At 41.4% G+C, this 13,317-nt stretch overlaps 1 protein-coding gene across 5 annotated transcripts in view; it reads left to right on the top strand.

The window, feature by feature from the left end:
* The first annotated feature begins 671 nt into the window (after positions 1-671).
* MEIS3 (Meis homeobox 3) overlaps positions 672-13,317 on the top strand; it is an 85,686-nt gene continuing 73,040 nt past the window's right edge. For all 5 annotated transcript variants that reach the window (XM_056537817.1, XM_056537816.1, XM_056537820.1 and 2 more), the window contains exon 1: positions 672-746. In XM_056537817.1, coding sequence (XP_056393792.1) covers positions 714-746 — 33 coding nt within the window. In that variant the 5' untranslated portion in view covers positions 672-713. The remainder of the gene's footprint in view (positions 747-13,317) is intronic.

Below are 13,317 nucleotides of genomic sequence, written 5' to 3'. Positions count from 1 at the left end.
AGAGGTGGTGACAGATTCGCCAAAGAAAGGGGAAAACTGGAATAAACTATAAGGAGATAGGGGGGAGATATGAGAGGGGGGAGAGAAGGTGGGAGGCGTCGGAAATTAAGAAAAAGGAAAGCAAGCCAAGAATTAGCAGCTTATGTATATATCCACTGGATGCTTTGGCAGTGAGGGAATAACATGTGGAGCAAAAACTCATATAGTCGTAGAATACTCAGTAGTTACTTTCAATCTGACCAATGTGATAGCCAAAACGAGACTGATCCTTAAATCAATTCTGCCATGTGTCTTTAAATGGGCACTCTCATAAAAACTATTTTTTGCTATTGCACTCCTTATGGTAAATAAAAAATCTTTCTAATACACTTTGTTTAAAAAAAAAAATGCTTTTTATGTTTTATTTGTGTTTAAAAAAGCTGCCACTAGGTGTCTCCCTACTTGTCCAGAGCACATTTCCCCCATCTTTTGCACAGACTTTAGATTCCTGCTGGCCTGGCAGAGGTCCAAACACAGGAAATGCTGGGGGAGGGGGTGCAGCCTTAGCCAATCGTAGCTCCTCTCACACTTAACTGCCGTTTGCTGTTGGTTGCAGATTAAGGGAGGAAGTTTTCCCCTGTATGGCTCCAGATGATGTCACACCTGCCTAGTAACGCCCCTTCCCAGTCTGTGAACATTAACATGAGGCTGAGCAGAAAATACAGAGCAATATCATGGTAGAAAACGAAAAAATAATTAAAAAAAAGGTAGGGTGTGGTTTATCATGATGTGGGCAGTGATCTGGAATGAATATAACATTTATCAAGTTAATGAGAGTTACTCTTTAAGATTAGATTGTCAGCCAATGGATTCAGTTTAACATGATCAATTGTTCTCCATATAAATTTGGTTTGTACAGAATAGTATGTAAATCTGATAATAATGTATGAGGTGAAATGAAATTCAATGTAGATGTAACCCTGATAGCTAGTGGGGAGCTAGAGGGGCAGGTATCAGGTATTGATGCCAACAAGCAAATGTCCATATGCACTATTAGGGAATATAAATGGAATAGAAGGCCCCTTTGATCTATCATCTTTTAGCTAGGGTCCCATTATGAAAGAACCAGTGCATTTGTACATTACATGAACGGCCAAAAATTTCAAATGAATGTAAGAAGTGGTTGTGCATACTGGACATCCCCATAAAGGATGGCACTAAGTGAAGAAACACTCCAATTTGTAGCATCTTAATGGGGTACTTTCAGGGAACAAAATGTATCCCCGAGCTCCAGCATGGGGTCTTGCTCTCCGCTGAACTTACCATTTAGCAGCTCCTCCCCTGAGTGCTCCGGCCCCCACCTTCAGAGATGTGCTCTTGTGGCGGCTGCTTAGCCATTCACCAGCTGAGAAAAATTCTTATCTGAGCCGGTGATTGGTTGAGCAGGCCAACACTTCTGCTCCTCTCCAAAGGTGGGGACCAAAGCACTCATGAGTATGGTTAGCGTCAAGACTCAGGCCCCCGTACATCATGGGGGGGGGGGTCAAAGCAGACACACCTCCTTGTGATCAGACACTTATTAGGATAGGGAATAAGTTGTGGGGATCTTGTTTCTTGAAGTGTTTCCCTAAGAACCCCCATATATTACAGAAATGTATTAATGTATTAGTAACTGTCTTTTTGGGCAAAATTATTATCTGACTTACTACACCTTCAACCAGGAGTAATACAAGATTGCAGCAAAGTTTCCAAAAAACATCAATGGAATGCCCTAAAGGTGCCAATACACCTTAGATTAAAGTTGGCTAAACCCACCATCTGTGTAAGGTGTATGGCGGCCTTGCAACTCTTCATCAGCAGATGATGTTAGTGAAGAGAAGGATTGGGTGTGTTAGATATTTAACACCCAACCAATTGTTCTAGTAGACATAAGCCACTGCCTGGGAGGGATAAGCTGTCTGGCTAGATCTTACCTTTCCCCTCCCCATAGAGAAAAAAATGAACATTCGTCCACGATGAATGTTCATATATATGGGGAAGTCAGGAGATATAACTGTTGTTCATCCAAACAAATGTTTGGCCTATAGTTATTGAAAATATATGGCCACCTTAAAGGAGAACTCCGGAATAGGAAAATTATCGTCCATACTACCGGCAGTAAAAAAAAAATAAACAGGTACATACCTTCCTTGGCTCCCCTGGTGCCTCCGGTAACCGGCTCCGGCCTCAGCCGCGATCCTCTTCCTGGTTGCCGGTGGCCGGCGAGTCATACTGCGCTCAGCCAATCACTGGCCGCAGCGAAGTCCCGACTCAGCCGGCGATAGGCTGAGCGGTAGTGTGAGAACGCTTATAGACACAAAATTCTTCACTACACTGGCACCTGCTGCCAGGGCCGAAAACGTGACACTGCCGCTCAGCCTATTGTCGGCCGAGTCGGGACTTCGCTGCGGCCGGTGAGTGCGGTATGACTCACCGACCACCGGCAACCAGGAAGATAATCGCGGCAGAGGCTGGAGCCAGCTACCGGAGGCACCGGGGAAGCGAAGGAAGGTATGTACCTGTTTATTTTTTTACTGCCAGCAGTATGGACGATAATTTTCCTATTCCAGAGTTCTCCTTTAAGGATCAGACTGTTTAATTTCAACCTTGGTTGGCTCTTATCCCCCCTAACTATATAGAAAAGGGAGCATTTGAGCTGTCCCTAATATGACTCATTGCAGACTCAAAATTGGGACTTTAAATTAAAGACTTAAAATGGAAACCATCTCCTGCGTCAGATTGAGTGGCATATTCGGGAGAATTTTTTAAAAAGTTTTTCTAAAGTAGCACTCTGGGAATTTTTATTTATTTATTTTTGCTTATATAGTGCAGTATAGGCTATTATTAGAGAATAATATAGAGGTTATTGTTAAATTGTGTGACAAGCATTGAATTTTGCTTCCAATTGGATGTAAATAGACAACTTACCGTATTTATCGGCGTATAACACGCACTTTTTAGGCTAAAATTTTTAGCCTAAAGTCTGTGTGCGTGTTATACGCCGATACCCCCCCAGGAAAGGCAGGGGGAGAGAGGCCGTCGCTGCCCGCTTCTCTCCCCCTGCCTTTCCTGGGGTCTAGAGCGCTGCTGTCGGCCCTTTTCACCCCCTGGTTATCGGCGCCGCTGCCCGTTCTGTCCCCCTGACTATCGGTGCCGGCGCCGATAGCCAGGGAGAGAGAAGCGGCGCCGACAGCCAGGGGGAGAGAAGGGGCAGCGGCACCCATTGCCGGCGCCGCTGCCCCCTTGCCTCCCCGGTGGCATAATTACCTGAGTCCGGTCCGCGCTGCTCCGCTGTTCCAGGCCTCCGTCGTGCGTCCCCGGCGTCATTGCTATGCGCTGAACGGCGCGGCGCATGACGTCAGAGCGCCGCGCCGTGCATAGCAACGACGCTGGGGACGCACGACGGAGGCCTGGAGCAGCGCGGACCGGACTCAGGTAATTATGCCACCGGGGATGGGGGGAGGCAACGGGGCAGCGGCGCCGGCAATGGGTGCCGCTGCCCCTTCTCTCCCCCTGGCTGTCGGCGCCGCTTCTCTCCCCCTGGCTATCGGCGCCGGCACCGATAGTCAGGGGGACAGAACGGGCAGCGGCGCCGATAACCAGGGGTTAAAAAGGGCCGACAGCAGCGCTCTAGACCCCAGGAAAGGCAGGGGGAGAGAAGCGGGCAGCGACGGCCTCTCTCCCCCTGCCTTTCCTGGGGGTATATCGGGGTATACACGCGCACACACGCACCCTCATTTTTTCATGGATATTTGGGTAAAAAACCTTTTTTACCCAAATATCCGTGGTAAAATGAGGGTGTGTGTTATAGGCCGGTGCGTGGTATACCCCGATAAATACGGTAAATCTCTTCCTTATAATGCCTTCAATTCCCATTACGTTTGATCACTGCACCTGGTGATCTCATTAAGCTGCTGGAGCTCACACAGGTAAACTTTTTCGACTTAAGTGGACTGGGACTAGTTCACAACATGTGCAATTTTCATGCATTTTCTTATTTAAAGTGCGTCATGAGGTGAAAGTGATTAGATCTACAATTACAACTAAGGTGCTTTATGAAGATTTAACCCATAATCACAATTGAAGCTGAATTTTTACAGCATTTTTTACAAGTTTTTTTGTATTTATTATTATTGCTGTATTTGCTGTATTTGCTAATTGCAAAAAATAAGCGATAGCAGATGGAGTTGGGAAGGGAGAGCTAGTAGGAGGGGATCTAGTAGGTCATGATTTCAGTAGTTCACAGGAAGTCAGCTGACCAAGAACTGACATCCTGCTCTGAAACATTAAGCACTAGAAGATTTGGACAGTTAGACTGGTAATCACATGACCTAATTACTGCAATTAAATGTATAGATGCAGCTGTGCTTGAATAAATGGCACTGTATGGCAAGTGAAAATGAGTGTGCATGACACAGGCTACAAAAAAAATCCGGAATGCTTCTTCAAATGACAATAACACTTTTTACTCTCTATCGATAACAACATCTGTGCAAAAAAACTTTTTCCAACTCATCCAATATTTTTTCCAACATTGTTCTCTGGTGACCGATTCCCAAAAGACGTCTGCTGACAACTAGGTTAGGCAAACTGGATTTTTCTCTACAAGGTGTGCTTGTTGGCAAATGACAAATGATATTGACCACATACATACTACAAAATGAATGAAGTCATGGCTGCTGGCTGGCTGCCAATGTAACAATAAATATATCAGAAATATATTAACATTGTTAGTTTTGGTTTTGAAAATATTCTAATTGGTTTAGCAAATTCTTTCTTATGCGGCCAAAAACATTATCTTCCCTTATGAACAATGTGTTACTTTAGATTTTATTTGTTTTATTTGATGATGGGGCCACTAGGGGTGCTGTGCTTCTTCATTGGCTCTAGCTCCTATCCAGTCCTATAGTCATATGATTATTGTGCGCTGCCTATAACTGGAGGGAGAGAACAGGTTATACAGATTTTCGCATTCAATGTACCAACACCAGGAGGTTTTCCTATGTGTGCAATAATACCCTGCAGCCACCACGTTTGCCAATTTTCCCAGTGTAGTCATATTGTACGTTTTAACCTGAACATTCGTGCAGAAGGGAAAAGAATGGGATCTCATGCAGAGCTTTTAATGGAGCAGCTTAAGCCCTTGATCCAGAAGTTGATAATGTAACAAGTTTATTGAGGGATACTCATTTCACTCTTGTGATTCAAAAGGGACCCTTAATTAAGTGGCTTACAGATAAGTGATATTACTTCAAGGAATTCACAACAGATTGACACAGCCAAAGAGCTGAATAATACAGAGCATTTGAAGAGTATTTCCCTTATGATAAATATAAGTTTTCATTCCCTTCTCTCATGTTGTTGAAAAAAGCTAATTGGACCCCTTTAAGAGGTCCCATGGAGGTTGTCATCCAACTTTTCTTAGGTTCTGAACCTTAAATTGGCTCAGTTATGCAGTGATCCCAAACACCATAAGTTTAGGTCCACACTACGGAATTTCCGAACGGAATTCTGCTCAGGAATTCCACATGGAAATTCCATTGCAGCAGAGTTCCATTACTGTCAATAGGATTCCGCTGCACAGTGCACACTACAGAATATCAGCAGCGGAGCTTTCCACTCAGATATGCGCTGACTGGTGACGGTGCATATCCAAGGCAGTCCTAGCGCCGACTTAAAGGGATACTCCTGTGGAAAACTCCTGGATACTCCTTTTTTCAAATCAACTGGGGCCAGAAATGTAAACAGATTTGTAAATTACTTCTATTTAAAAATCTTAATCCTTCCAGTATGTACCAGCTGCTGTATACTAGAGAAAGTTGTGTAGTTCTTTTCTGTCATACTACAGTGCTCACTGCTGACACTTCTGTCCGTGTCTAATGCCTCTGTCCATGCCTAAAGGAGTGGTTTACTTTAAATAATCACTTTTTTTTAAAAAGGGTACCTTGAACATAATCTGCCACTACCTTTCCCAGTAGCACCCCCACAGGAGAAATGAGGCATTACATAGTTCTCATTGAAGTCAAGGAGATGAACAGGTAATACACATGCTGGGTCTTCCAAAATAAATGATGCTGTTTGTGGCACCTCTCACGAATCCAAGACTCTCTTTTAATAACTCTCTTAAACAGGTTTTCAGAACCAGATAAGCTCAATATGGTTGCTGCAATAAGAATGATTATCATAGAAAAGAAAGTTTATATGTTCATATGTGGAAGGAACAGGAGGAGAATTGATCATTCCCTGCACCATTGCACAAGTGGTAGAATTGTGCATTTTTTTGCCCCCACCTTGCACAGCAAATTATAAATTCCCCTCATAGAGTTTGATTGTCCACATTGGAAATTCCAGTTTTCAATAAGATTCTGCTGCATTGTGCACAATGCTAAATTTCCGCAGCAGAATTGTCAAAAATTTGAAAATTTAAATTCTGAACTCTGCCAAAAGAATGAACATGTTCATTCCTTTGGCAGGATCTGCTCGGATAGGCATTGCCTTCAATGTGTAAATTTCTCTGGGTGGATAATTCCGTAGCCTGAATGTACCCTAACAGATTGGGGACAGGAAATAGCGTCCCTATTAGTGATTTCACTGTGTTAATGTGAATGGGTAGGAAAGTGACTCTTAGGTGAATAGAGATATGTGACCTTTGCTCTGAAAGCAGGTAAAAGAGACATTTGATCCCTATTACCAGTGTTGATCAGTGGCACCAGAGGCACTATACACCCTCATAGGCAGAGACTACAGAGAAAAAGAATCCTGAAAACAGCAAGTAATTAGAGAAAACACATTTATATCTATTGTGTCACTCAGTGTCACCTGTGTGTGACTGATACATCAAATGCTGTAGAGTGCAAGACAAATGGAGAGTAATGTGACCATGTGTGGCCTTATCTGCCATCAGTGGATACCTCCTGGGGAGGCATAGAGGTGGCAGCAGCAGCAGAGTTGTCCTAGCGCCTGCTTCTCAGCAAGGATAAGATCTGGATGTTCATTCAGAAAGGGATGTGGGAAGAAGGTGCTGGATCTTACTTGACCCAGGCCTGACCTCAGCTAATACTTTGTACAAACAGGACAAATCAGGGAAACCGAAAAATAAGCTAAAACAAAAACACTGATATTCCCCAGGACTTAACACTGAGGAAACAAGTGTGTGAGCCATCGGGGGCCGTAGATAAGTGAAGTGTCCCAGTAATTGGAATTCCCTCTGCAAAGTGAAACCAGTGCCCTGCAAAGGCCTATTTATTTATACAACACAGATAAAGGTGATCTACCGAGCAAAAGGACACATAATAGAGTCATGTGGCGTAACTGGTGGTGTAGCTATAGGCTATAGAGGTTGCTGTCACCCCCAGGCTATGGGGGATGTCAAGACTCCTCCTGCACATAAGAGGCCAGCAAATCTACAACCAAGTGATGTTTGGGGGCCCTGGGATAAAAAGCCTTAAGCTTAACCTTTGGGCATAATAGGGAAGCCAAGACGCTCTGTGTCTTCTTTTGCAAGTGTTACATTTAATTGCAAAGTTTATCCAAAAAATTGTAAAGGTTCCCGAAAGAAAACAAAAAATTATTAGAATATTTTTGTCTCATCTTGTGATCAATAACCAAATTTGACTATTATTAACCAGAACTTTGGCTATTGCGTAAACAATTGGATTTTGGTAGAGTACTGATACCGATTCATTTATAACTTATCAGGTTATCAAATACGTTTTCCTACCAACTGAGAAGGAAGATGATTGAGGCAACAAATATTGCCGTAGTAATTTTTTTAACCCCCCTCAGCTCTATGTAAAACCCTTGAAACATCACCTAAGTGTCCATTTTCATGTTGGCCGCATAAAATATCATGAGTAAACAGATATTTTTGGGGGGTCTATGAGATATCACAAACTTCTGTGCACCTTATATCAGAGTGCAACGTTTCACCCCCTCCGCAAAATGTATTTTTCTCTCCTTCTATTGACATCAATGGAAAAACTGCAGAACAGAAATCCAATGTTTTGGTAGTTGTAGTTTTTGCTACTTTTTTTTCCCCGAAAATTGGAATCTATACTTAAAAGAGTCTACGTTGATCAACCTTCTAAAAAACAATTTTTTTAATGCATTTTGAACAAGAACCAGGAAAGAACATTGACCTTTGCTCCCGAAACAGCTAAATTAAGTATCAAAAAGACATTTAAGATAATTAAGCATTACTTGGTTATTCTTTAAATTGTGGATATTACATATTATTCAACCCTTTTCAGTAGAAGAAAACAGTATCCTAAATTGTAGTCCCTGTCTGACAGAAAAACAGTAATTGATGTCACTTTAGGTTTTTGAGTCTCCTGTAACCTCTGGTGACTTTTGTAATCCGTATAATCTACAGTAGGGGGTACAGCAGACATTACTCATTCATTGTTAAGAGGCCCCAGCAGCAGAAGGCTAGATAAAGATCTCATTTTCTGTTTCTTACCAGTAGTATAAAGTCAATATTTTCTGTCAGATGGCTTAGGGTCCTTTACACTCCACCACTGATACCATGTGAAAGGGTAGACAACCTAACAATATCATAGCTATTGTTACAGCACGTTTGGGGAAGTCAGCCAAAGGAAATGATGTTATCTTCATATATTGACGGAGAGGTCCAGTAAATATTCTGAAATGTTTTTACAATGGGTAGAAGATACAGGTCTTACACACAATGTCTGATGTTTACAAACTCTTTAGGTCTGGAGTTGAGATGCTTGGAGAGACGATGGACTCACTTACATACTGAAGTGGTAGACACATAACTTAAAATTTGTTGAAAGCTTGAAGCTTGAAGCTTTTAATATTCCTACACACAACATGCAAATTATAGTTACAAAGCTCAAAGGAGACTTTGCCATTTGTACACTTGTCTTATGGCATTAGAGATATTGAGTATTCTGAATAGCAACTCATCCCAGGTTTGGAGAATTGAAGACACTCAAATACCCTGGGCAACATTCTGTTGGATTTCTCCATCACATCCATTTTGCAAATTGAATTCAGCATCTGTGTTCAAAGGTCTACACATCGTAGAGACATCATGTGGCTGCATTGGGGCTCTTAACCAGCCCTAGTTGGTTCTGTACCTTTTTCTACTGGTAGGAAAATGTGCAAGACTCATCTCACCATTGTTAGCAAATAAAGAGATGGGAGTATTGGCTTTCGTGGTCATAAAAAAGCAAGGTGAAATAAATGACGATAGGATTAATTCCAACCCAATGAAAGGAGGCCTGTTTCGATCTTTGCTATGGGGCTCTCTTTTTTCTAAGTAAGCAACTCTGTTTATGGCTTTATGGTTGAATTTCCTAGGGGGCTAAATGATAAGATGCACCAAAGTTTTTAATAAAAGAAAAATGTATTTAAATTAATACAGAACATAAGAAAAACCGGGGACACTCATGATTACGGTGATCAGGCAATTGCTTCTTTATTCATACGATGCCATTAAAATCATGGTCCAGCGGGACAGCAGGCTGCCGGCACTTCTTCAGGTTATGCCTACCTGGACGCGGGAGGTCAGGTAAATACTTCCTGGCTGCCTACGTCAACAGGTAAGGGCGTTCCAGATACTCGCTACACAGGTTATTCATAAAATACTAAGGAATAGTTTTACAACAAAAGAAAACATTATATCCAAATATATTAGTAATAAGAAATATAACTAAAGACCATTAAAAACCAAATATCTAATCATTTGGTACACACATTAGGTCAAGGTGATCATTGAGGCCCAGATTACCTTTTACATTTGTCCTGATGATCCACCTTGCCTCGCGTTGCAGAAGAAATTTTCGTTTATCCATACCTTTTACTGAAATGATTCTCTCTAGACCCAAGAATTTCAATATCTTTGCATCTCCACCGTGTTCATTTGTAACGCGTGAGATAAGTCTCGGGGATCATTTTTGGGTAACTATTGACCGTACGCGCTCTCTGAACCTAATGTTTAACACCCTTATTGTGCAACCTATATAAAATCTATTGCAGGGGCAGATAATCGCATAGATGACATAGCTGGTTCTAGAGCATATTGCATCTCTATGGATAACTCTCTCTCCGCCCAATACAACATTTTTATCTGTGCAGGCCTTAGTGCACAAATTGCAGGTGCCGCATTTGTGCATGCTGGGGGATAGTGTTCTAGACAGCCTAGCTTTTGGGGATGGGTTCTAACACACTCCGTACTAGCAAGTCTTTTATGTTTTTACATTTCTTAAACGCGATAAGAGGTTTCTGACTCGCCATATCTGCTACATCTGCGTCATTCTGATTCAGGAACCAGTTATTATTTATGGACTTTTTAATTTGCCTTGCCCTCGGACTAAAACTAAATGAAAAGAAAAATTTAAATGAATAGATGGAGGAATATTTTTTACAATTATACAATGTGTATTTGATAGTACACCAAATGTTTTGAGAATATATGGACAAGAATGGAAGGATGAACAGTAGTAAACCACATGCAACATATTTATTCAGTGTTGTGGTGGCAACAGAAGTTTTGGATTTGTTGTATGTAGAAAGGTGGAGGAAAAAAGGCTTGGAAACCTCAGATAAGACATTGAAGGTGCAGGGCCATAATAGATTATTATACATATTATATATTATACATGGTGCACCTTTGTTTTTTTTATTGCTAGAAGGAGCCACTGTAAGGGTTAATTTTGCTGCCGGGTGCAATTCGGGGTCATCCAGAGATTTTGAATTTACAGCTGCCCAGCAATAAATATATATTCTCTAGCTCAGACTTTCAAGGAAAAAAATTGGGTGTGAGGGGCTGGTGGGGAGGAATTCTTGAAATGTTCTCTTCCTTCTGACCCCAAATCTCTGGGTTTTACACCACAAAATAAACACTTGGCTCAGTAAAGTTTTATGGGGTCGAGTTTGGATAATTTACGATGCAGGATCAGTGCGGCAGGGCAGGACCCCGGGACCCTGTTCCTCATTGGCAGGAGAGGCGTGGGGAAGGGGGAGAAAGTAATAGGATTTTGAAACGTGAAACAGGGGAAGGCTTGAAAGGAAAATTAATAGCTATCATAATGCTTTTTGACTTGTTGAACCTTGGCCAAGGTAGAAGGGGGGTGGGTGCTGGATCCCACAGGTCCTTAGTTGGTGATGTTCAATACAGGAGAAAACCATACAGGACTGTCACTGATTTCATAGGGGAACCCTCTGTAAAACGTCATATTTTATTATATCGGGGTTAAGAAAAGATGAAGCCTTTCAAAAAGGACTATATGTAATGAAGCTTCCTGGCTTGTTGTTGGTTGGTTTGGACTATAGCCAATGAGTATGATCTCCATATCTATTTGTACTTTTCCTGCCTATGGTCCTACAACTGAGCCTCCAATCGACTTTCCTATGATCCAAAACCAAATTTGCTTCCCATGAAATTGGCAAATGGTCTACTAAATATTAATAAAGTTGATATCTAGTATGGGCAATTCCTCTCTGTATGTCCTATTGGGCCATTTTAATTTAGTGAAGAGGGAAATGTCACACAGTCAGGATCCCTCTTTAATAAGCCAGAGCATTGGGCCAATGGATAAAGCTGCCAATGTGTGGAAGACTGTAGTCATGTATTTTACTTAATGGAAACCCATCAATTCCTATAAGTGTTGTGTAAATGTGGCCATACACATTAGATAGAAGTAGGTTAATGGTTAAACAACAGTTTAATGAACAATCCTCTGATGAACGTGAACGATCATTTCACGTTCCTGTCACACACATTTTAGGCCATGTTAACCTTAACACTTGTTCAAAATGGACAAACATGATCTTTAACACCAGGCAAAGGATTAACAATCTTTCTGGGAACCTTATGGGAACTTTCTTTCCTGAACAAGACATTTTTTATCTGACTGTCTGCAAAAAACTTTAACACAGCCGACTTCTTTCAAGACAATGACAGTCAGTCAATAGTCAGTTAAAATGATTGTTCAATGTTAAAACTCAACCCAACAAACGATCATTTTGGTTGAAATCATCAACTTTAGTCTAAAAAGGATGGTACCTTAAAGGAGGACCATACACTGTTGGCTGTTGGCCAAATGGACTGCTATCTATCTCAATTTCCCTTCACACATGAATACTTGGTACGCCAAATGTTCATGTGTTCTCTGTGGAGAGTGGAGGGGTAAGCCAGTGGCTTATCTCCCCAATAACAAAAGGGTCAGGCAGTTGAAATTCAACATTCCCAGCCATCCGATCTGTCATGAGAGTTGGGCCCCCATACACTTTAGACAGTTGGTTATGCTAAAGTCACTGAAGACTTTTAATGTTTATGTGAAATTTAAGGTAGAGACCTTTAAAGAGAAGTTGTCCCAGCAACAACTGCTTCTGACCAGTGGAACTTTACAAACTTTTCATATAGTCATTAATAATCTAAATTAACCCGATGGCATAAAGTTTAAATAATAATACAACATTGTGAGACGTGCTAATACAATAAAAAGTCCATATATTGGGCTTTTTTTTTAAGGCAACTGGGTTGCCTTTTATGGTGATCAGGACCAGCAGGACATCTAATGTGTTCACTACTCTCTCACTGGCTATTGGAGGAGATAAGGATTGGGCGTGTTGGATTTCAACTGCTGAATTCTTTTGTTCTTGGGGAGACAAGCCACCACCAGAGAAGTCTGGCATCAGCTTTTTTCCACTAACCATTAAAAGCAAACAGTTGCTCGGGCAGGACAAGCCGACTTTCTAGCGTGTATGGGGGGGCCTTCCGACTCTCCCATGATAGATGATGTCAGGGGAGATAAGGATCAGGCTTTTAGATTTCAATTGCCAGATCATATAGTTCTTGTGAAAATAAGCTACCTTCTCTCTATATTGAGAACACACATGTGTTTGGCTGAGCTGAAATATAATATGTATAAAAGGATCAAGAAAGATAGCTGACAGCTATTGCATGTGTATTTGTACCTTTAGCCATACCATTCCATTCCTTTAGCATTCATTCTATGGCTATCTTATGTATATGTCCAGTTAAAAACAGATTGGCAGATCTGACAATTTGTATCTAAAGGTGCCCATGTATTTTCGAGTAACCTTCATGGAAACAGACAATTTCAATCAACATCACTTGAGTGATATTTAACACCAGGTATTTAAGGGGTACTTCGGTGGAAAACTTTTTTTTTTTTTTACTGGTGCCAGAAAGTTAAACTGATTTTTAAGTGACTTCTATTGAAAAATCTCAATCCTTTCAGTACATATTAGCAGTGGTATGCTGCAGAGGAAATTCTTATCTTTTAGAATTTCTTTTTTGTGTTGTCC

This window comes from Hyla sarda, chromosome 9 (genome assembly GCF_029499605.1).
Source record: "Hyla sarda isolate aHylSar1 chromosome 9, aHylSar1.hap1, whole genome shotgun sequence".
NCBI lineage: Eukaryota > Metazoa > Chordata > Amphibia > Anura > Hylidae > Hyla > Hyla sarda.
Note: the sequence above shows the minus strand (reverse complement) of the source record. Positions and strands in the feature narration are given on the sequence as shown.